This window comes from Spodoptera frugiperda, chromosome 18, assembly GCF_023101765.2.
Source record: "Spodoptera frugiperda isolate SF20-4 chromosome 18, AGI-APGP_CSIRO_Sfru_2.0, whole genome shotgun sequence".
In the NCBI taxonomy this organism is placed as follows: domain Eukaryota; kingdom Metazoa; phylum Arthropoda; class Insecta; order Lepidoptera; family Noctuidae; genus Spodoptera; species Spodoptera frugiperda.
Window position 1 is genome coordinate 11,415,596 of NC_064229.1, and position 25,930 is coordinate 11,441,525.

Here is a 25,930-nt window from a genome sequence, read left to right on the forward strand (position 1 = left end):
GGCTCGACGGGAGTGATACCACGGCCTCACAGGAAACCGGCGTGAACGAAACATCAACAACTGTGAAGTGAAGATACTGGAGGCGCGACCCCCGTCACATGAGGTCGGCAACGTATTTGTAATTCCTCTGGTATTGTAATGAACACCCCATTGTTCGTGGGCTGAACTCTTACTTACCCCCAGGTGATCCATCTGCCCTGTACTTACTATAAAAAAATGTTTCAATTTTCCTCGTGCATCGCATACTCGTACTTTATATTATTCATTATACCTGCAATAACATAATTGAATTGTTTCTTAGTATAAGTCATTGTTACATGACCAATAGTTATCATATATACAGGTACTATTAGGTACTGTATGGCCAAAACCAAAGAAGTAATGTGCAGTTGTATATGCATATGTCGCATTATATATAACGTCATCAAACTTCCCTGAAGAATACATCACACGAGTCACCACCAGCCTCACACGTCTACATGCGACTGGCTCGTTGGTCGCAAGTACAACTGCTGAACAAACGGGATCCAGTCCAAGGCCGCGTAATATTTAAAGTTGTTTGTTTTCCTCCTCCATAAAACGGAGCCTCAATGTCGAGACAATAGGCTCACCCCCTAGTAGTTGGAACTCTAGTCTCTAACACAACTTGTGAAAATAAATTTGTCATTGTATTGGCAGCACTTCTGCCAACCATTCCGTTAAAAGCCGTGATACTAGCTTCAGCCCGCGACTACGGCCGCGGAAAATTAAAAAAAATAGGGTTGTACTACCCCTAACATTTAGGGGGATGGAAAATAGATGTTGTCCGATTCTCATAGATACCGGGATAAGCACAAAAAATTTCATCAAAATCGGTCAAGCCGTTTCGGAGGAGTATGGCAACGAAAACTGTGACACGAGAATTTTATATATTAGATACATATGTTACAGGTAGAGTCAACGAAGACAAGAATTAATACACTAATGGCCCGGGAGTCGAACACGTCACCGGTACCGCCACAGCTGCGTACAAACTCCCTCTGCCTAAGTAGGCAGTGTGGCCTGCGGTCCGCGGCACATTGATTACGACTTGTGGTTGTTCATTCATAACAACTTACAGTGATTGGTCGCGCGTCATCAATGCACACGAATTACATTTACCTCTTATACATCATTTATTAATTAATGTTATTTAATTCATTTTGTTTTCAAAATTCTCAGAACAACAGTAGTTTTATTCATGAAATATGAGTAAGCCGATAAACGAGCACACGGATCACCCGATGGTAAGCAATCGCCGCCGCCGCCCGTGGACACCCGAAACACCAGAGGCATTACAAGTGCGTTGCCGGCCTTTTGAGGGTTATGAATTGAAAGGTAGTTGGGCCTCCGGTAACCTTACTTACCCAACCAAACACAACGCAAGCGTTGTTTCACGCCGGTTATCTGTGAGGCCGTGGTATCACTCCGGTCGAGTCGGCTACTTCCTGCCGAAGCATGGCTCTTCCACACTTAAACAGTGCTCAAAGTCAGCAGTTACATACACTGCGGGATATACGTTAGGCTATTTTGGTACACTGCCTTCCGGGTCTAGGTTCGATTTTGGATTGTAACTGTCATCGAACTACCTCCGTATGCTAATTAAACTACACGTGTCCAACAGGGATTAACTAAAAGGTAATGAAGTAGCTTTACTTAAAGTTTTATTGTGGAACATCGCTGTTGATATAAAATACTGTATTTATTTTTTTATGAAACGGTCGCCCTATTGTTTTCTGAAAAGCCTGGTCCTAGCATTTAGTACTTGTATAGTGTAGAGAACCCGGCGGCAGAGCATGTCGATATCACAGAATATGTCGAGGTGCGACGGCTGTCGGCGGGTGCAAGTAGACTTTTGGAATTAGCAGCGCGTTATGTAACCGGCGTGTTTGTGTGTGCCCAGTGTATGTACTAGCACCGCTCGGACTGTCAATGGAATATATTACCTATTGTACACAGTCTCACCCGCACTACAATAACAATTAGGCTCGCACAGATCAAGATAACATAATTAAAGATTAGCAATGTCGTAAAAAACAAGTGGCCATACAGCGCACGGGGGCTCCATAACTTGCCTTGTACGGCGGCCCCTGCCTTATCCGGAAAGGAAGCGAGCAATGGAACGCGCTCCTGAAAAGGACTCGCTATTGTATTCATGCAAAGTAGCACTAAAATAAAGAGGCATAAGGTTGGCAGTGAACTGGGCACAGTGACTGCGCACTCCGGACATATAGTTTGTTGGCGAATGACACGAGCGAAGCCAGGAGGCAAACCAAAATAATGTAAAATAAGTAAGATTCTTAACTGTATAAAATAGAGAAACCTTCAATCTCGCTGAACTAGTGGAAACAATAGTCTCGGGTTCGATTCCCGGGTTGGGCAAAATACAACAATACAGTGTACAACTTCTTCAGTTTTGAATATTTTCAGTAGTATAACTGTAATATAACAATTTTTACAATAACACATTACACACAGATCCGCAATAATTTTGTGGATAACTCAAATGTTGAAGTTGCTTGCGAAACGTCGCACAATGCGCCGCCACCGAGCCACCGTGCCAACATTGTAGGTGTGAGGTCCCTACACTCTAGGGCAGTAGTAGAGGAGTATGGGACACCCTGCCGTGCTTGACTGATACAACCACATACAAATATTGAGCTGCCACTAGTTGCTGCCGAATAATTAAAGATGACGATGACTGGTCTATTTACATAAACTGAGAACTTATATATTTAGATATGGCGGAGTAGCATAATATTTGTATTGACTATCTACGTATAATGCTGGCGAGTCGGTCGGAGAGAAAGGTCAACAATATGCGAGTTGTGTGTGGTCGCCAAGTTTATCAACCACCCGAATAGTAGCGTGTAGCGGCCCGTCGTCGACTGCAACTAGCTGCTCCACTTGCACCGGGGTCGGATAAGATAACAGCAGGAACAGCGTGTCTCTGTGTCCGCGCAGACTCAGTGGAATCAGCCAGGCGGACTCGCGAGGAACATAATTTTATCACAATCCCGGAAAGATTAGCCGCGCGTTAATTAAGATTACGCGAGGGTGCTTAACTCGCCTGTATAGGCTGTGTCTTGTCTATCTCCAAGAACTCCGCCGCGCGCCCGATGCTACTGGTGCTACTGGTGTCGTGGTGTCGTATAGTAGCGTACATGATGAAACTTATTTAGAGTTAGACCACTGCTACTGTGGGCCTAGTCTGAAATAACTGATGTTGATAAGTATGCTATCTTATAATGACCATAATATATTTATTACGCAAAAATCAATTACAATTTTACAGACAATACACCGAAATCCGGAACAACAATTCGTGGTTCGCTCAAAAAATCCCGTACGGGAATCGAACACCCGCTTGAAACCCCCAATCAGTGTCAATCGAGTAGTCTTCGCCGTTTAGCCTAATAGTAATAAATTACTGTGCCTCAAGTTGAAGAACATCCTAGTATCAGCTACTCTACGAACTGTGAACAAGTGAGCTGTGCCTGTCGCCGGTCTCTGGCGGGACTTGATAATAATTAGCAATGTCTGTCATAAAAATAAAAAGTCTTTATGTTCTGAAGTTACTGTGTCTGTTAGAAGTTGGACCTGTGTTACACATCACTTGTTAGCACGAAGCGGAGCTTTCCTTGTTCCGTGCCTTGTACACTTGTACAGGTCCTGCGAGGCGCCGGCACAAGCTCGGCAGTCAGTCAGTAGTCGTGTAGTGTTGGCGGAGTTCGCCCGCGTGTCGCCGCCGCATGCAAGCGCTCGCGTAGCCGCAACACTTGCGTACAATAACAACACAGCGTTGTGTCGCCTTGTCGCTTGTCGCCTGTCGTCTGTTAGTGTTCTATATTGTCCCGAACTTTGGATATCTGGCTTCTGGATGTGCTGCTCCACTTGAATTGGTATTGTTTTTACTTTTTTTATTTATTTTTTCGTATTTAGTACTTGAAAAGAAACACTCAAACTTTTTATTGTACAAAGTGTTGAGTTCGTCGTATGTAAAATATACTTAATTAAGTTTACCAGTAACAGTTTTGATAACTAAATTTTAAATTATTATTCTAAGTTTTATACTTAACTAGCGGACCCGACAGACGTTGTCTTAATTTGAAAATTTTTAACTTTTTTTAATAAGCTAAAACATTCTGGACCTTTTTGATGAAAATTGTTATTCAAATGTTATGACAATATCTAACGTCATTAATATTTGACACTGCGATGGTAGCGCCGTCTGTCGGATCCAATGTAAAACATTCCAAAATCAACAACTACTAATAAATTAAAAAAACATTGTCCAGCGGACAAAATTGTGAATCTAAACCATTCTCAGATCCCCTTGAACACACACAAAAAAGTTCATCAAAATCGGTCCACTCGTTTAAGAGAAGTTCAGTGACATACACACTTACAGAAGAATTATATATATAAAGATGTTCCATGAAATTAATGCTCTTTTAAGAAGTTTAAAAAATGAGGAGTGTTATACCTGTACTGTACATATAAACACGTAGAAAGCCCTTAATTGTATTATCTCCGATATGTTTACAACATGTGTGATAACATGCAAGTAAACAGTGTTTAGTGTACAGGCAGACAGTTGATAAATATAATTTGTATGTGTATCTACTTTATAAGGAAACTGTGAAGCCCTGCAACACTTACTTAATGAGGGAACATAATACATATACTTCTAGAGTCATTAGAGAGTAATTACCTGATACTCGTATACTGTTGTCCAGTTTATAATTTTGGAGTAGGCGTAGTATCGGCAACGTAACTTGCAAATCGCGTACTACAGCAATAACAAGCAACAGATATTGTGTATATTGTCGGTCGTTATCTGGGGATACATGTGCAAGATTCGATACCTCGTTTATTATCAATATATCGTAACTTTAACGAGTTGGCGGCAAAGCTCCGCTCGCGCCACAGATAATGTATCGCGCCGTCAGCTGTCCGCGCCACGCACCGCACAATACTTGCGACAACACATGGTGCAGCCCTTACATGCGTATACATATACACAGCCACCGACACCTCGTTATCTCCAAATATACAATATCCCTTACATATATCATTCATATAGTATCCTTTACTCACAACGATGGATCCCTTACTTCAATGTCCGATAGGAAATCCTTAAAGCTGTAGCTCTGAATGGTGTGTAATTGTGCAGAAAATGTAAGGAGTCGCGAGGACGTCGCGCCCTTGTAACTCCAGACTAACATTATCTGCGAGCTGTCACACTACGAAGTAGTAAATCATTCACTTTCCATCACTTTGAATCTCAATTGTTTCTGAAAAACAATATTCAGTTGAAATTATTCCGACGTAGAGTCGAAAACTGTTTGTGTGTGCTGTGATGGTGTTTTTTAATGTCCACAATGAAATTAATTGTAAAATGCTTGATTTGAATCTGCTGACGTAGGAGCTGCGTGTATAGACTATAGACCGCATAACTTATAATCTGCCGAAAGTATGCCGCCTCACGTCGGGCGGCGCTCCGGCTTCTATTTAAATCTCATCAACTTACTCATACATAATGTAGTACAGTAGTAGTGAACATAATAGCTTTAATTGAAGTAAACTCTTACACTTACAAGTACTTTCCTAATGGAACAACTACCTACCTATCAAAGGTAGGTATACCTATTACAATTTTACAATGAATTGTAGTATTGACGTAAACTGTAAATTGGAACAAATTGCGTGGATTCCATAGTAATTAATACATTGTTGGTCATGCACCGGCTGACACTCGAGCGTCAACAAACATCATCAATCAATGCAGCCTCGAGGACGCGACCGCCGCGGCCTGTACATACTCCTGTACATACTGCGTGTAATGTACAGCAGTACGGTACACAGTCCACAGTACACGGGCACATACACACGGCACTCGTTTCGTTTGATTCCCATCTCAATTGATTTAGTGTCGAACATTCAACTGCTGAATCTTTAGAAAGTTATCAAGGTTAAAACAACAATTAGTTTTAATAATATAGTTAGGAGTACTGTTCACAACCACATTAGTATTCCAGTTTAGATGTGCTTCGTCTAGGGCATTAGCCCGACGTTACTGATAACAATAATCGAGTATCTTAGCCAAAGTTTTATTCAAATCTCAAGAATATTCTATATGGCCTGTATATACGGGACTATTATGGAAGATAGCGCCAATGAAACAGACCATGTAATGACCGCTGGAACACTATGTATTACATACTATTTACAAAGAAGTACTATTTGAATAGGGGTGATTGATCTATCAGTAGTTCTCGCCGAATGATATAATGAATATTGACTAAACTTATCAATATGTCTTAAACGAGTAGTTATTATGTAATTACAATATTTGTCTCATTGCCCTAATGACTGATTGCCGATAACAAGGCGGGTACTCAGTCTGCGCTCGTTATCCAATGATCACATAATGGTGCGCACACAGCGGCGCCGGCGCTGGTACAATCACAGTCTGTGCTGGCGCGTTCTGCCACCGTGGGGACATTCGGTAGCTAAGGTCAGAATGTCTTCGTGTGGATTATATCCAGATATATACTAACATCATCGCAGCAGCTATCTGACGGTCTGTTTGAGTCACCCGCGAAGTATCCCCTGGCTCTCTGACGAGAAAATTCTAGTCTAAAATATCAATTATTTTAATTTATTGTTAAAAAAACGTTGCCCCACACTAGGATTTTGTCCTATGTCGTAGGTGCGTTTACCCGAAACAACATTTGCGGATCACACAAAGAGTTGTTCCGTGCGGGAATCGAACCCGCTACACGTTGCGCGACAGTAGTTGCCCAGCCACCACGTAAACCGTGCAGTCATTCAACAAATTAATTCAAGTAGCTATTTTTAGACTAAATACATTTAAATAGAATTATATTTGGGTTTTCTTGTCTTTTCCTTAAAAACATGCATATTGATTTTTTGTTATTTGTAGATTGTGTAAGATGGTTTTCCCGTATTTCTTAACTTAGCCAAGTTTAGTTGATCGCAAAGTGCGGCTGCTGAGACAAGATGGCACGTGACTCACACAACGCGTTATTATCTCTCACACCATACGTATCTGACGAAAGTAGGTGTTAAGTAAGTACATTAAAATGGACCCCTGTCTACCTTCGGAGCATAAAAGTCGAGATGTTTAAGTTAATATAGTAATAAATCGATCTCAGCTCGAGTGTTGTGGACAACATCAAGTAATTGAGCGCCGAGGCCGAGTCCACGCACCGCGTCGTCGCCGCGTCATGTCGCCCGGTGTTGCAGCGACACTAGGTCTGTTACCCTGTGCCTAGGTATTAGCATACTCATCTGCGTCGTCCTGCGATCAACGATCAAACGTTTACAGTAATAGCTCGGCATTTGTCCGCGATATAAATACTCTTATCTCAGGGATAAACACTGTTCGCTGGTGACATGTTCATTATACTTAGTTGTCGCTAACTACTAGCGCAGAGATGGCGAACCTTTACGCGAAAACGTGCCATTTTTTTAAAGGAATGTTGTTTTAGGTGCTACATGTGCCATCAATATAATAAGAATTGAGTATAATATTGAGAATACCGGCCGAAATGAGAACCTCCTACTTTTTGGGAAGTTGGTTAAAAATTCACGCTGAACTGGAGACATTTGTGTATCTCTGAATCCTTAATGTTATTCATATGTGAAAATAGCGACAGGCATAGGGCAGATTCTGTGATCAATGGCGTGCCCAAAATATTGTGCTGCGTGCCAATGGTTCGCCATCCCTGTTCTAGCGCATCGGAAAGCTATAGTTGCGGAAATCGGAACCAATTGCGAGGGTTGTGTATAGTGTAGTTCCCTATTTACATACGAATTAGAATTAGTGAAGGATACCTCGTGAGTGTCCTTTTCTATCTGTTATTGTATGATGCTTTTATTTTTTCAATTCAAATCTCTGGCTCCTGTATAACACAGATTTGTAAAAACGATTACATAATAGTATTTAAATGTTAGATTATACATTGGCTTAGGTATTCAATGCTTTTAGTAAAAAAAAATGTACAAAAATAACAAGTTATAAATAATTCACCTTTGTGAGAAATGTTAATGCGCCACAAGGACACTAGTTTTGGTGTATTAATTATCTAGTATTTTCCTTATTATTTTTGATATCGGAATATTATAGATACAAAAACTACAAAAATCTTGTTTCTACGAAATTCGATGACTCATTCCGTAGCGCAAACAGTTATTGTATCTATACTTCTATACTTAATATATAAAGCAGAAGAGTTTGTTTGTTTGATTGTTTGTTTTGATTGTTTGTGCATTTATCATCACGCTAATAAACATCATGCTATGACCAATAGGAGCCTAGTAGAGCGGGTGAAACCGCGCGGAAGTAGCTAGTATATCATACAAGTGTCCCTGAAGTCGTCCAAGTGGCTCCAGTATACTTAGTACGAATTTGCTTTACGTTTAAAGTAAAGCAAACTCATATTAAGACTACAGATGATGATGGCAAGGCTCACACTGTTATGAGAAAAATATAAAAAACGTCTAAGTCTAAGAATTTTAAATTACAGTAAATTATGTGTTATCCACGGAAATGTGCACCCTGTGCCAGTCTTTTGACTCTTGTTGCTACAATCTTTATTTTTCCGTCTGTATTTTTGCTAACGGTATCCTGAATAGTGCTTCAGTAATCTGAAATTTGAGATTCTGTGTCAGTCAACTGATTTAGTTTTTTCAAATGGTATTTTATACCGACTAAAAAAAAGGAGGATGTACTAAGTTCGGATGTTGGTTGTAACTCACAAGAGGGGACCCCCTTTCCTATTTCCACTAAATCAGGATCTTATGATGGAATCCTAGGGAAACTGAGGAGAACTTTCGAAATTTTTAGTAGGAGTGAATAATGCGTGTCGTACATATTTATGAACACTACAATTTAATTATACAGTCTGGACTACGGTCAACTATCTTTAACAGTTTACAGTAGATAACTTGTGTTTAATAAGTTACGTGGACTATAAGGGGCAAAATGGGTCTAAGTAGTATATAGACATCTTTATAAAAAAGGGAGATGTTTTGCAACCTCTCCGAAAGTCCCTAATGCAGTGGAAAGAACTAGTTATAATGTAAAATGTGTAAATAGTGATCTAAGTAAGCCAAGGGACAATATAGTACCTACTACACATCAATAAGAAGTTGGAAATCGCAGTATTTCGCAAGTAGTCGTAATGTAGAATGTTTAATGTGTTGCTTGTGTGTAGTGTGTAGAGTGGCTTACTAACTTCGGAATGGAGGGCTCCACTACGAGGTGTGCGCAGGCAGCAGCTCATGCTGTATAGTGTTGGGGTATTACTAACTTACTATTTAGTGATGTCATAGTGTGTGTGTGTGTATGAGAAATAAGTCGTTTTGCCCGTGAAGTTGTAATACTTGTAATGATAGTTTTTTAGCCTACGTTTAGATACACCTGCCAACATCTTTTGTAGTCAAAACCGCCACACGAGCTTGCAAGTTGTGCGGTACAAATATTGATGGCGAAGTGATTGGAAGCACCTCCTCCATACACCGCAATAAGTGAGATGTGTTTGTTGACAGAGTAGAGGCGAGCCGCCGTGTGCCATGTGTCCGACCATTCCGAGCTGCTTCCCCGGCACAACGAGTCCGCGACGACACAGGTAGACAGAGCCGACCGTAGCACGCAGGAGACACACGGGCCACAACTACAGACATACGAAGCAACACGCGGCCAACATGGAAGTCACCACGCTGGCCTCGCTGACGGAACTGGACACCATGAGCACGCTGACCTCACTGGCGGACCTGGACACCGTGACCGAGGTGTTCACCATGGCGGGCAACCTGAGCCACGCGGGGAACGGCACCGCGGGGGGCGCGCCGCACAAGGCCATGGGGGGGTTCGGGGTGCTGGTGAAGGTGGTGTACGCCATCGGCATCGTCGGCAACGCGTGCGCCATCATCGCGCTGCGCCGCGGGGAGCGCCGCGTGCGCAACAGGAAGCACCTGCTGCTGCTCACCTCGCTCGCGGCCAACGACCTCGTGGCGCTGGTGAGTGACTCGATGTACTTTGTCACGACTGCCTGCACTCTCTGCACTGTCTGCTACAGTTGCATTGAAAATATAAGTTGCGCACAGTGTACAATCTGCAACATGCACAGGTCACTTGAGGAATACTATTATTAAATTCCATGAATAATTCGTACTTAGTGCCTGCCTACCTGGTCATTAACCAATCCACTATAAATAAGTAGGTACATTTCATTTATACATAACATAACAAACAATTATGACATAAGTTTTGGAGCTGATGTCATATTTGTTTATTACACATTTGGTTTGGATCTAATGTTCAAACTGTTGCGCGATGTTCGCGACTGACTTTACGAGTAGTACGCGGGCGAAGCTACAAACCAGACGGAAAGCTAGTCAAAAAGTTAAGTACATGTAAAAAATACGTGGTGATTAATGCTCTAACCTTCTCTGTGTGAGAAGAGGCCTTTGGTCAGCGGTGGCCACTTATTGGCTATTAATACGATGTGTGATGTAAAAAATAAATGTAAGTATGTAGAGTCATTGTAGCGTAAACGAAGAACAGCTAATAATAAACATAATATTTCTTTGTAAATAATAGATAACACTAGTAGAAACCGTAGACACGTAGAACGGTAGAGCACACGTTTTTAAACTTAAAAAATACGGTATTAAACTAGTACCTATAAAGTGTGTGGCTTTATTACCTTTTCGCCTAAAACAACAATCCACGAGACGCAGACTGAGCTTTTATGGGACTTTTGGCACAACATTTAGAAAAGTAAAATGAAAGTAAGACAGGACTCTTATTGTATCTCATACTCTACCGAGATGAATCCCTCATTTGACTAGATAGACCAAGATCCAGGACTGGACGGACGTAAGTTATTTACTCATGAACAAATTACGCGCCATTGAGTGGTGCTCCGCGTGGTCAACGATTGCCTATTACACTACTACACTACTAGTTGAACTGAGCCGACGACCAATTTCATATACACTACTCAATGGTGCCTAATTTGTTCATATAAAATAAGTCTGGCGGTCCTTGAAGCTCCTAGTAAGACGATGAGTTCTTGAGTTTTATCACTTTCGATAATATTAACGTCAAGAAATGTAAAAATTCTATTTCAAAACCAAAGAAACGGTCGTTTTTACGTTGTTCTAATGCTAATTTTAAAGTTGTCATTATTATACACCATCTACGAATGTGATGTTATTTCTTTCACGTTACTATATACACATTTGTGAAAACTTTATGAGCTAGTAAAATTGATCTTTTAAAATTTAAAAAACACCTTACGAAAATATAGTATTTTTGCGTACCATATATTTTATAGTACGGAGCCCTGAAATATATTACAATACCATATAATATAATACGGTTGGCAAATGGCAACTAAGTCGTCTGATGTTGATATGGATAATAATCAGGTCCACCATTGTTTACATAAACAAAAAGTGTAGAGAAGAAAAAAATAAATAATACGAGCTATTTCTGAGTCTTGACAATCACCCAGACACAATAAGCGACCCTCGGGAGAAAGAGTACGGAGCCTAGTGGACTGAAAGCAGTACATCACATCATGTAGATGTAGTAATGAATATATAATATGTGATGTATGTGTAGTGCGCGGTATTTACGTACAGTGCGTACATGTGCCGCCACGATATTAGCACTGAGGCGATAGGCTTCGTGATGAGCCTCGTTTACGGCCGCTGCCGCTGTTTATTTGATTAAAGCTATGAGCAGTAGATTACGTGCCCATTACTATTACTCCAAGTACTTTATTGTTACTGGGGACAGACGAGGGCGGAGCTCTCATTTGGAAATATCTCAAACCGAATACCTAAATGACAGCGCGACTAGTCTGGGACTTTGGTGCACCGTGTTCCCACGCTATCTCTGTGTGGTTGTGGCAACATGAACTGGATTCGAGAGTAGAGAGAGACCCGTGCTGGCACCGCGGCTTCGTCTTCATTCTTCTTTCAATCTTCCTCTCTCATTTCATTCTTACTTCTCCGTTCTGTCCGGCAGGTGGGCATGATGTGCGCGATGCTGGTGGCGGAGCACGTGCCGGGCGTGGGCAGCACGCGCGCGTACTGCGCGGCGCGCGTCGTGCTGCGCGTGTTCGGCATCGGCTCCGTCTGCATCGCCGTCACCATGGCGCTGGAGCGGTACCTCGCGCTCACGCGCCCCTTCCTCTACCAAAAAGTAAGTTATTTATTCTATACTTTACTAGCAACCCGTCCGTTTTCTCAATTTCGCGGTGAGTCATTTGTTTTGTTAGTTCCTCAACTTTCATTTTAGAAACCCCGTGTGATGCAGGCTCCAGCGGTAAAATATTTCAATGGCAAAAAGATAGCAAATCATTTCAGCAGATTATGTGTGATGCGATAACTAAGGAAGGTTGAGTCTGGTTTGGGAGAAGCAATCTTAGAGTCAGTTCGCATCGCTCGGCAGTGGCGAGTGCCTGTACTACATAATATGTAATTTGCTAACACACTGCGTACTGTAGTATGTATGTACCACAGACAGCTGTGTATCATAGATTCAATATTGAGATATAACATTACTAGAATGTTAAGACAATAATAAAATGTATCAATAAAATATGCAAAATGTTTTGATGGACGGACGTCACTCGACTCTGCGAATGAAATCATCAAAATATTTGTTATTTTTACGAGTAGCTGCAGATTGATGGAGATCAAATCGGCTGGCCTGGTTCAGATACCCACTGAACTATCGGGGTCGACCTGCATCATTATTCACGAGACAAATCTTGATCGCACAAAAACAATAAATACCTAGGTACTATTAAAGTTCACGAGTAAGTTCCTCAATGTACTTATCATACTCGATTAGAAACATTACTAAGCTGAAAGGTCCGGCTTAGAAAGTTAGAATATATTATAGTCATCATTTCACCTTAACCGATAGTGTCCGGAGGTATTTCACCAAACCTTGTTGCCAAACTCTACGAGCAACAACTAGAAAGCAATAGCTTCTCCGTCATTATCAACGATTGTGATGTGCGACGGCCTGCTACTGCCGCCGCCGTGAGCTCACGATATTCATTACATATCGATTTGCCAAACAATACTTGTTACAAAGTCTGTTAGCAAAATCTGAGATTAGTCGCCAGCAGATAACACGAGTGCGTACATAATATTGTGTACAACCTGTACATACGTATCACTCATTATGTTTATGTAGGACGCTCGCACTACAGCACCTGTCCCTTACTTAGTGAATGGTCAAGTAGTCAACCAACAGTAAGTAATACTAACTTGTCAGAAGAGCCTGCAGGTCGCTGGTCGCCCCCGGACCTCAGGACCAACGTTTCACTGAATTTATCTAAATATTTCTCCAGATTCTAATTTCTTTACCGGAATCCGGTGTGTGCTGTGGGCCCGGCACAGCTCTACCATTTAGGCACGAAGTAGTAATCATGCAGTATCTACATAATACCTAGTATTACATTATTAAAGTGTTCAAATATTTATTTTATCCACATTATTCCAGCAGTCACGTTATAGCAGATATTTGATTCTGATTGTTTTAAGATATCAAGACAGTCTTAAAGGAATATAGTATTCCGAAGGAGTAGTTCGGTCGGACTCTATAGCAGCAACATCATCAGCTAACGATGACTTGGACATACAAATTGCAGTATTAGCCGCACGACGACTACCTAATTCTGCATAAAGCTTTACCACAAACTTATTTGATCAAAATAGTACGTTGTGTCTAAAGTGTTGGTTATTGCTTGTAAGTTTCCTTGTCTTCGAAGCCTCGTACCCCAGTGTAGCAGTGCAGGGGGGGAGGGGGCAGGGTCGTCCTCGTAGCTGTCACTCCGCTAATGTAATGTTCCAGCTGAGTGCACGCGGCGCCGACACCCGCGCCTCTCATTGACAGCCCGATCAAATCAAACACGCTATTATTTTTAGCTTGGAATACTTGGGCGGGGTGAGGGGTGAGGGGTGCGGGGTGCGGGGATTCATTCACATGTTTGTTTTGCTACGTCCCACGTAACGGCCATCACACAAACTGTTATTGCCTACCTATCGAGTAAAATAACCATTTAAGCACTTTGTTGCTGGCTGTGTGGAGACTGTGAGGTGTGTCGCACATTAATCAATTAAAGCTCGTTATCTGGCTCCTTAATGGGGGAGTCTCCACCTCACGGCGACGACATTCTAGGAACTATTTCTGTTATTAAGTACTTAGCTAGGTAATAGAGTGGCGAGGGCAAGTACTTACTTTGCGACATTCTGGATAATAGGTGACATACCGCGCGGGGCAGTTCATTAGGGTTAATGGCGCGGCTGACGTGTGCGCGGGCAGTTCTCTCGTGTCGCCCAATAAGGTGCGAGCGGTTATCACCACGATCAGCTCCAGGAATGGCGCATTGTGCGCGACCTCCCGCGGCCGCCACACTTGTACTAACTTACACATTATACGATACCTAGACCACATTATATTTTATTTGTCAGTACCAAGACCTACCATGCCCTGTCTCTACCAACCAATGCACAGTATGTCTGCGTAGTAGCCTAATTTAATAAATAGTTAAATACTAAGTACCTGTCGACATTGCCTGAAGCAAGATACTAACTACTGACTCTTGGGGAATACATTCAGCGTAATTATGGTGGTCAAATACCATAAGGGCAGTTACCATACAGTTTTCAATTTAAATATTATTCACATGTCATAGGTAGGTGAATGTTGAATAGTTAGTACTTTATAGCGGGCGAACCTAGATTTATAGGGGGCGAACTTAGATTTATAGGATGCGAACCTAGATTTACCAATTTAGTTAACACATCATAGATCGGTTATAGTTTTAGGTTCTATGCGGATTTTTAGTTAGAATTTTTCGACATCAATAAATGAATTGAACTTATTAATCGTCTGGTTCCGGTAATATTATTCCTAAACATTGTTGGCCACAGTTTCATCCCTGGTGGTAGACCGCGCGTGTCGCGCCCCCTGGCGGCAGTGTACAACATCGCACAGCGCATTATATCTGAATCACTAAATAGATAGGTAGCACCACGGTAGCACGATCCAACAACACAATAACGAGTTTTATTTTTGAATATCTTCCGAAGAGATTTATGTGTTATTGAGTTCAGATCGATATTTTTAGGTCACTCGCTTGATACCAAAACTGATACGAGGAAAACAAACAAAATAATACAAACGAGAACCTCATAAAAATTGTTTCCTTGTTGTCAATAAAAAATGGGCCAGTAGAGGTGACACATCGATTCGGTACTCGTCAGTCGGGTCACTGGAGAAGGAATTCACAATAGAAATATACCCACTTACATGTTGTACAGTTGTACGGCTATCGAGGGATCAGGTTTCGCTTCTGTTCTCACATTGGTGGGGGAGACAAATTGATTCAGATACACCGTAATTAATAGCTACACAACTTGCCAAGTATTCGTTGAAAGCGTAGTGCAACGTAAGTACATAACAAGTTACTGATCGCGTCGTTTGGGACATAGTTTTAAAGTCTGCAGCTATGTCAGCTCTCCTGTACATTGGAAGTGGAGTCAAAACATTATATGTTACATATTAAGTAATATGAAGTGCAGGTGTGCCCGTATTACCATACCGGCCTGGTTCCATTCATTACTCGCCGCTGCGCGTGCGCACTGCGCTGGGAACCGGTGCGACACATCTCACGCGGACAACACTCCAGATGCTAATCTCTTGAAATATATTGAACAAAGTATTTGCTCGGATTAGTTTACATTGCTAACTTACCGCGCCGTGCGAACATGTAAAGCACTCGTTTTGATGTTCGATGCATTATGTATTTGTTGTGTCGATGTACAATATTGTTATAGTAACCGTTACATTAGGCCCATTGTAGACCGAGCTGGTTAAGCCAGGCAACACTACTGACACTAGGTTCAAACTAAATTCAGTTCTTACGTCAGTTGCTGGCTTGCGTGAAGATATGCAAGAGGGTAAGCAGGAAGAGACTCGGGGAAGGATGTGTTAGGACTTCACTGTACTCCTGGGGTTGCTCTAGAGGCGTGGGATGCCCAATGCCTCTCTCCCTGGTCCCTGGTAATATTTCATACTTATCCAGTTAATAATAGCCACCTAAACTCCTCGCATGCACTCCGTAGTGCATAGAGACGAGTGCGGGGGCAACAGGGCCCTAGGGGTCCACTGCATCCCTCCAGGCTCCGTGATGAAAGCAAACTAAGTAATAACGACCAACACCCTACCGACCAAGTGACGACGTAGTAAATAGTGCTCGTGACGTCACAGCGTACTACGTACTTCTCAAGTGTTTAGGAACCGAGTGACCAATAGCTGTTTAGCTGCAAGAACAACAACAGGCGCGGCCGCTTGTGTAACAAAGTGATTAGAATTTGTAATTGTGTGATCGTCGCATCCCGGCCGTCCTGTTTCTCAAACTTGTCATCGTTTGCATCATGTATTTATGTATGCGGCCTAATACCAGCCTGCCTGCTTATACTAGGTAACTGGGCACCACTTTGGAAAGCTAGTTGAATAACTTCAACACGAGCCCCGCATGTGGTGGCGGAGACCTTGTTCAGTAGTGGATACAATGAAGCGGTGTATTGTTGCAGCAAGTGACGTACTACGTGATCCGCATGGCGCTGCTGGTGTCGTGGTTCTGGGCGGCGTGCCTGACGTGCGCGCCCATCCTGGGGCTCGGCCTCTACTACGACGACTCCAAGTGCGTGCGCTACAGGAACGCCGAGACTCCCACCGACTTCGCCTACGCCGTCTTCTACGTCGCCTTCGGTCAGTCTAATATTATGGAATAGCGGTTACCTGCGGAATGGCCAGCTTTTTGTACAAATTGACCAGCTCCACTTATCTACGAAACTACTCAGTTTATCAAAGCCTGAACATTGTGACGAGTCGAGTCGATTGACCCACAATCAAATTATAATATCCTATGTACAGGTTCAATTTAGATACTAACCCACTAAGGCATTACATGCGTGTTAAAGAACCCCAAATTGTAGCCCTCTGGGATCACCTCGGCAGGGAGTTATTCCACAATAGGAGGGTCCGTGGATGGAAATTCCTAATCTATATGTACCTAGGCCAGGGGTAGGTAATGTGTACCTACAACTCATTTTTTGATTAGTTGACATGTGTGTGTGTGTGTGTGTGGCAGGAACGGTGCTGTGCTTGGTGCTGGTGTACTGCAACCTGGCGGTGATCCGCGCGCTGTACGCCATCACGGCGCCGCGCGGCTCGCAGCCCGTGGTGCGCCGCGTGTCCAAGTCCAGCTGCCGGCAGCGCGCGCGCGCCGGGCCCGCGCCGCACCACCACAACGCCGCCACCGCCGAGGAGGTGGCCTTCAGTCGCCTCATGGCCACGCTCTCCGTGCTCTTCATGATCTGCTGGCTGCCGCAGATGGTGAGTCCTTCATGAACTTATTTCAATTTCCTATTTGTGGAAACCATAGCTTTGATGACTTCGGTAGTCGCGAGTTTGCGACTCGCTAAAACATTCCCTTTCCAAATGATGCTTGCGAATAATATTGCAAACAAAATTGCTCTGCGTAACTATAACTAGTTAGGCTACTACTCATGGAAGATAAAGAACACACAACTCTATACGACGACATAGCACTGTGGCCTGTTGCGCCACATCCAAATATTGAAACTTCGCTCGAAAGTGGCAACGATTCGTGTTTAACCGACTTAAAAAAAAAAAGGAGGATAACAATAATTCGTCGGCTTTTTTATGTACCGATTACGATATGACAATGTTCACCGATTATTCGGAGACGCGTGATTCGATTTGAATATTTCTCTTTTTGTTTGAAATGGTATACATATACCTCACAGGTAGTCATGTTCACCACGTAAGGATCTGAAGATGGGATCCTACGGAAATCGGGGGCAACTTTTAAAAATTATAGGAGCAACCGACATCCTACCTATCAATGGGTGGGGGGACTTATCAGTACGTTGGACTATTAATAGTTTTCTATTGCTTATTTGAAGTCTAGTCTTTTTTTTTTATTCAAGCTAAGAGTCGTTTATACTGACATTTCAATGGGCCTGCTTTGACAGCTACTCTGTCTACAATTATAAACACTCGGCGGCTGTCATCCGGCTCGCCCGGCGCGGTGCCGGCGCGGTGCCGGCCGGCTCACGACTGGCCGGCATTTATATTCCGCACGCGTCCCCGCGGCTCGCGGTGGGTGACACTGCCACCTGCTGCCGACCTTGAGCCCGGAGTACTCCTGGTGCCGCGCGTAACGTCAGTAACGTCCGCGAGATGCAGTGACTCACCGCGGCGATGCGGCACGAGCACTCCTTCGCCTGCAACTTTGTACTATTCTCATTTGGCATGAGATCCGTTTCATAACAGCCGCAGGAAATAATGTGCAGTTTGTTTTGTTCTATGAACATATTCCAAATAAACAGCAGAGTTAATAATTTAAAACAATGAAACATACTTAGTTGTTAACTACGAAAACAAAATCAAAATTGGTAACAGTTGACTATCTATTGCTCACATATACCTCTATATAATAATATGTTGAAACCAACCTGAGAAACCACACATTGAAATCTTCTGCTAATGCTAAGTTAAGTACTTGGTTCTGAAGCTGCAAAAGACCCTGGAGCTGCGGAAGACTTAGCGGCTCCAGTTCAAACCAGAAGTAGGAATGGGATAGATTTTGGTCAATAAGAGTCTGCTGCGCCCTCTCCCCAAGACGGGAGAAGTAGAATGATAATCCCTTCACAAAAAAAGTGTTACTTAGTCATCGTAAACAAACAATAAACGTAAACAATCTGCAGTCGATATTATTAGCGCCGATACACCATCAGCTCATCAATATTCAGGAGCAACGACGGAATTGAGCATTGTAAGCAATGAAGCATGCATCGACTGGCGATGTGTCGCCGTCGCCGTGGAGTGCCACTGCCTGGTACTCCACCGCCCGCCCGTGTATCAACTAAAGTCTCGTCACTACGAAAGTAGATACTAGCAAGATGGAGAGACCAAACCACCAGAGTAGCACCTACTCCACGTGCTTTACTGTACATCTGTAGCATTGTCCAACAACAACATTCCTATTCCTCTACGCTGTGCCATCAGCATGCAGCGCACGTCGCAAACATTGGCGAAAAATATTTCATTGTTTCTCAAATGGTAAACGAATCAAATTAGAATTTTATTCATATGAGCCTACATCGACGTCCGTATATAGAACTAGTGCCCGCTTCGTACATTAGACAATTATATTCCAGAGAAGGCGCACGCAATGAATACATACGCTTACTTAATTTCAAGCCGTATCGACGAATTCCCAGATTATACTAATACCTGTCTGTGTTGGCACATTATCTTCACCCTCCTAACCACTCCCTCTCGATACCGTTAAAAAATAAAACAATCAACACTTGGTAGTAACGCCACTTTATATTAAGTTGTTCTGATAAAAAAACTGACTGACTGAATAGCAGTCGGCGTACGATTTGATCAGGCTCCTTGATTCCTTCAAACCTTGCAGACACAAGTTGTGTTTTTTATATAAAAAATATTATTGACTATTTTAGCTCTCCAGGGCCATGTTGGCACTTTAAAACATTTTTGGCATCGCATTCGAGATTGCATAGAATTTATACATTGCGGGTAACAAAGCCTATTTTTACTACCTACGTAGTAGATTAGTCGATACTAACTCTGCATCTTATACATAAATTATAGTGAAGTAGGTAGTTGTGTCCGAGACTGGCTCGACTCGGCGACCGGGCAGCCGTCGTCGTCGGCGCCGGCGATGCCGGTGTTAATTGATCAATTGCCTTCATTGGTGTCCTGTCGGGAACGGTCAATGACAGCTGCTTAGTGAGTTAACTTTCAGGATTCCATAATATAAAAATATTGTTATGTACCATGAGCTGTGACAATACTTAAAATACAATGTTTGTAGGAATTTCATCTGAAGTTAGCTTAGGATATCAGATTTCCTGTTCACTATGAATATTGGAATTTTCACGCCCCTGTGTCGCGTGCCTATAGTAAGCGCGGTATAATGGTGACCGTGCTCTGCTCCGCAGCTGACGTCGGCGCTGTTCCTGGGGCTGGGCCCGCGCGCGTGGCCGCGGCTGTCCCCGCTGTCCATCCTGTCCGACATCCTCATGCTGCTCAACTACGTGCTCAACCCCATCCTGTACGTGCTGATGCGCCAGCGCAGGCGGTTGTCACTCACCAACCTCTGCCACTCCATCGCGCACTGCTTCAAGCGGGTGAGTGTTAATGTCTCCCATGTTATTATTAGAACTTGAGACGGGATATTTACCATGTTTATCTATGTCGATGGGTTTCCGATATTTCGAAAGACGGTAGACACATATTTTGTCTGCTCTTGAACATCCACCCCCATTTACTCCAGTTCATCCGTGATCATGGCGCCTGCAACAGTACCGAAATATCGGAAACCCATCGACATAAAGTAAATAAAGTGTTGAAACCACATATTATTGTTAATCCAAAGACTGAAAGACGAATTGAAACGTTCAAATCTAAACTCACTGACAAAATACCTTTATTATTAAGGAATAAAAACTCTAATAACCTGTGTGATGAATTTTTAATATTTAGGGAACAGAGAGTAAACTTCCCTAAGAAAAGGAGGATCCTCCGACTAGGCGAGGTGATCAGCCAGGCGGGCTTTCTGCCCAACTGTTGTTCGTTGGGATTTTCTATCCGTGTTAATTCGCATGTAAACTTCATATGTGCGATGCAGGATATTTATGACGTCATCCGTTGATTTGCTCGTAGATAGTCTATGTGCGACTTTCTGTCATCTGTCACTTGTCAGAGTGTCGCCACAAATATTTACCATACCGAGTTTAAATCTACCTTCACACCTAAAACCATACCAGCTCATGGCAATGCGTCTTTCAATCAATGGGCAACCACTGGCATCTATAAGAGTAGGAAACGCCTCTGTGAGCTTTATAACGAGAGGATATTTATAAACACAATTGAATTTAATGAATATGTAAAGAAGTATTCTAAATTGCTTAAAAAAGTTTGCTCTATTGCTAAATCACTATATTTGAGCTCCAAAATAAAAAAAAACAGTGACAATGTAATTAAAGCGACCTGGAGTATTATTAACAGTGAAGCAGGAAGATCTATAAGGAGAAGAAGTTAATATAATCTTGTAATTGATAATAATGTAATTAAATCAGATGCTGAAGTTGCTTCTTCTTTTCGGACATTCCTGTTTCCACTACCAGGTCCTTGAATTCATCACCCACTGTAGCAGAATCTTGTAGCTTGCCAAAATGTTGTAGCTTGCCATTCAAGTTTCACTTTTGAACACATAGATTATACAGATATAGTCAAAACGTTCCATACTTTGAATAAGAAAAAGACTGCAGACCTGTGGAGTAATTCTGTGTACATTACCAGCTCTGTAATAGCTATTGTAGCACCTGTATTAGCTTTAATTTTTAATAACTGTATCGATCGTGGTGTGTTTGCTGATCTCATGAAGTATAGTAAAATAACTCCGTTATTTAAATCGGGTAGTACTTCTGACCCCATTAACTTTAGACCTATTTCAGTACTACCTACATTCAGTAAAATGTTTGAAAATAAGGGTTCCGTTTTTTGCCATTTGGCTACGGAACCCTAAAAAGTATTCTAAATCAGATGCAAAGATTTTTTAATAGAAATAAATTATTGCATGGTAACCAGTTTGGATTTACAACTGATCAACTGGTGTTGAACTTCTTAATCACATATATGACGCGTGGGAGGACTCAGGCGACGCGTTGGGTATTTTTTGTGACTTATCCAAGGCGTTCGATTGTGTCCTTCATGAAACACTGATTAGGAAGCTATCCCATTACGGAATGCGGGGCAGCTCTCCGGATCGTCTTGTCTCTTACTTGAGTAATAGAATTCAGTGAGTCGAGATTAACGAGAAAATTTCTGCCGGGTTGTTAGGATGGGTGTTCCGCAGGGGTCAATTCTCGGTCCGTTTCTATTTCTTATATATATTAATGTCTTACCTTACCTTGTAAAGGATAACCATGAGATAGTACTGTTTGCTGATGATACCTCTCTATTATTTAAACTCAAACGTGAACAATTAGTCAGTGATCATGTAAATAGTGCTCTCTCAAAAATAGTACACTGGTTTAATGCAAATACAGTGAAACTTGGTTAAGTGGGACCTGGATAAGTGAGAAACCTCCACAAATGGAACTCATACTGAGGTCCCTACCCATTGGCACTGAATTACCTCTATTAGTGGGACAAACAAACCTCTTTATCTGGGATTCGTTCTTTCGATTTATCATCTTAGTTACCTCTATAACTGAGACAGCAAGTGAATTTTAATGCATAAACCTCAGTAACTGAGACAACATCGTTTTGTTTGTTGATTTACTTATTCTTATTCATTTATAATGTGCACATAACACATTGTTTTATTTAAGAATCACACCTCTTTATGTGAAATAACCCGTATGTTCACCTCCATTGATGGAACCCTCTGTAAATAAGACAAATGTTTATTTATTCCTGGTTATCTGAGAAACTGGGTTAGTAGAATACCTCTATAAGTGATACCAATTTGAAGGTCCCTTGATGTCTCACTTAACGATGTTTCACTGTAATTTGTTACTAAATGAATCAAAGACTAAATGCATTAAATTCACAACACCAAATGTTAGACATGTCAAAACCAGCGTGCTAATCAAGGGCGAGGAATTGGACCCTGTAGATTCAACTGTCTTTTTAGGCATAACCCTAGTCTAGTATACTTTAGTTATTCCATAGTGTCATGTCATATGGTATTCTCCCGTGGGGGAATGCTGCTGACATTCAGTCTGTTTTTGTGCTGCAGAAGAGAGCCATTCGATCAATTTAATAAGCTTAGTCCGAGGCATTCTCTCAGGGAACTATTTGAAGAAATTAATATAATGACTAAAGGTCCGCTTACAAAAGTGGTAGAAGAAACAGTCTTCACTTAGACGACATTATTTTTAATAACTAAAATTCCCATAATATCTTCTTTCATTTTAAAACTAAAATAAATATTTTAAAACATAAATATCCCGTTGGATACCCTTTACATATATGTATATTAAAACCAACAGAGCCATAAAACGTCGACGGAGTCAGTGTCGATGAAGGCATCGTGCTGTCCACAAGAGACGCTGGTGGTGAGCGACAGCTCGGGCGCGGAGATGCGGCCGCTGCGCGCGCCCGTGTCGCTGGCGCCCTACGACTCGCAGCACGCGGCCTGACGGCCTCGCTCGGCGGGACACGCCAACCAAACGATAGATCTGATCACGACTATCTACTAGTAACAATAGGTACTTAAACACTCTCCGGGAAACGAATGCATCTGCAAAAGGTTGCTACACAATTAATTACAAGTAAAAAGTAAAAAAAAATGCAGAATGTATTAAGTATTGTGTCTTGGAATATAGGTGTTTATTCCGCATTTCCATAACCAAAGATCATATTCATACTACTTCCTTAACCCGCACTCGAGTCTTCAGAGCAGTGCAGTGTGCAGTCAGACGATTTCTCTCCCACTGTCCTGGCTGTGAGGACTGTGGACTGCAGGAGCGTCTCACATCTCCGACATATCTGCTGACTCTAGTATTGATATTGTTCCCTGTCATACAGGATATGTAGGTAACTTAGGATGAGTAGGTTACAGGCTATGTACCTAGTTTGTAGGTTAAGATAATTAATTAGAGTATTTTTGTAAATATAGTAAACATAATCATTGTTATTGTAATAGTTTTACAAATTGTATTTTCTATTTTTGTATTATTCAATTACTAGAAAGTTAAATTTATACTGTACCTAATACATGGAGTACAGAGTGATATGGGCTATGTAGGGGGCGCCACGGTGGATACAATGTATAAAGGAAAGTTACAATAAAGTAGGTACAATTGTTACTGTAGCGCCACCGAGTATTAATGCAGGTCGATATGACCACTCTTTTATCCCCACCTCCGGAATATACGTAGAAGTAGGACCTCCAAAAATCCTTGCACTTGTATAATTATAATCATTGAATGGGATATAAATTCGGGTGTCGATGTCGGATTACAATGAGCTTAAAATATTGGGTACAAATTACTGAATGTCCGAAACATAAAATAGTCCAAAATTTAAACTACCTCCAAGACTACCTCCAAGATGTACTGTATTACCTGCTTACTTCTGCAGGCTCTGTGATCTTCCTGTCTGCTCTTTTTCTCTTTGCTACTTTGAATTATGGATATAGAGTTTGTCGCCGATACCTTCGAATAATATAACCAGTCATTTTATTACACAGTAATGTTTTTTTAAGTGAGCATAAAAATGTATTAATTTTTCATTATCCGGGGAAATGTCCATCTTTAAACAGAAAAATGCTAAAATACCTACGAACTATGACTTTAAGGTTGATTGGTACGTGGAGCTATAAGAATCAATAAATAAATTGCTGAAATCCAAACAACACTTAAGTGTTCATTAGTTCAACCAATAAGGCGGAGTTTTTAACTTCTATTTATTTTCTTCATTATTTCGTTGATTTACGATAAACGACCAACTACAAAACAGCTGTTACATGCATGCTGTAAATAAAGAGCTATAAACACATAGACACTTTCACCGAATAAATAAATAGATATAATAACCGACTAGTCTCAAATAGGTAGTTACCATATAGTTGCTTTATGTACATAGTATTAAGTTAGGTAATAGATTTTACTTTCTCCACAAAAAATAATGTACCTATATTGTAGAACATGACTCTATAATATAATATACTCTCTGTTACGGTAAGTAAGGAAGGTACATAACACATAGAACTCAAAATAAAATTATAATACACGTGCCTGTTTGTAAAATGGCAAAAGGATTTCTCAATCGCTTGCAATTACAATATCTTGACATGTCAAACCATAAAACATAAACAGATAGAAACAAAATACAATATCTACATAGGTGCTTGATAATCATGTACCTACTATTTATTATAATAACCCCTTCCTTCAAATGTAATAAGAGCTTCGGTTCGGAACCACATACATATAGACATACCACGGACATAATATAAACTATTGTATACCTCAATATTATTTGTGATGTGTTGACATGAAATATTGTACATAAGCTTTAATAGATTAGTAAGTATATTATTTATAATCGGTCGAATTATTGAATACAACCTCTAAGATACATCTACCAGTTTGTTTTATTTGGAAGAACTCAACGACAGAACAACGCCGCCTGATCCCAACTACCCACCTGCTACCTGCTATCCTATGTTGACAATATTTCACATTTTTACCGCAACACTATTTACAATCAAGTTCACAAATAATATAATAATGGAAGAAATCATCTAGAAAGAAAATTCCTATCTGGGTGACCAGCGTTAATGCTAGGCTCCATTAGTGCGATGCGTCATGTCATCGCAACGGAATAACCGTTGTACGGTTCACCAGGGTTGCGACGAAGTACGACGTCGCAGTTGCATATCAGCAGTGCCGGCGTTAGGGGGGGCGTGATGGGCCAATGGCCCAGGGCGACAAATTCTGGGGGGGCGCCGATGCCGCCGCCAATGGGATCCGCAAAAAACTAACACTTGATATTGCTTCCCTCAAGTGGATGGCCACAATATTTTCGCCCAGGGTATCAGAGGCCCTTACGCCGGCACTGCATATCAGTTTATCCTCTGCAATAGATAGATACAAACGTGACGACTGTCCGGCGACGCAACGCAGCGCATCACCCTATCTCCCGGTTTGTCTGTTGTCCGTTGATCCGTTGAAATGTCGCGCGCAACAACGGAGCGGTCTAATGGAGCATGTC

General features: G+C 41.8%; 1 protein-coding gene across 2 annotated transcripts; it reads left to right on the forward strand.

Annotated features, from left to right (window-relative positions):
- The first annotated feature begins 3,712 nt into the window (after positions 1 to 3,712).
- Positions 3,713 to 25,300, forward strand: LOC118278082 (prostacyclin receptor). 2 transcript variants are annotated; one of them, XM_035597149.2, is made up of 7 exons: positions 3,713 to 3,920; positions 9,598 to 10,068; positions 12,089 to 12,265; positions 16,678 to 16,855; positions 17,238 to 17,482; positions 20,143 to 20,331; positions 23,203 to 25,300. In XM_035597149.2, the coding sequence occupies exons 2-7, from the start codon at positions 9,754 to 9,756 to the stop codon at positions 23,350 to 23,352; spliced, it is 1,254 nt and encodes a 417-aa protein (XP_035453042.2). In that variant the 5' UTR covers positions 3,713 to 3,920; positions 9,598 to 9,753; the 3' UTR covers positions 23,353 to 25,300. The 2 variants fall into 2 exon arrangements, with proteins under 2 accessions (XP_035453042.2, XP_035453043.2); XM_035597150.2 differs by having other exon boundaries at positions 9,603 to 10,068.
- The last annotated feature ends 630 nt before the right edge of the window (positions 25,301 to 25,930 follow it).

Bases quoted from the DNA above. Each gene is read 5' to 3' on its own strand.
- LOC118278082 (XM_035597149.2), top strand. From the start codon at position 9,754: ATGGAAGTCACCACGCTGGCCTCGCTGACGGAACTGGACACCATGAGC. The intron at 12,266-16,677 runs GTAAGTTATTTA...GTATTGTTGCAG, and splicing joins GCCCCTTCCTCTACCAAAAA to CAAGTGACGTACTACGTGAT. The intron at 17,483-20,142 runs GTGAGTCCTTCA...TCTGCTCCGCAG, and splicing joins TCTGCTGGCTGCCGCAGATG to CTGACGTCGGCGCTGTTCCT.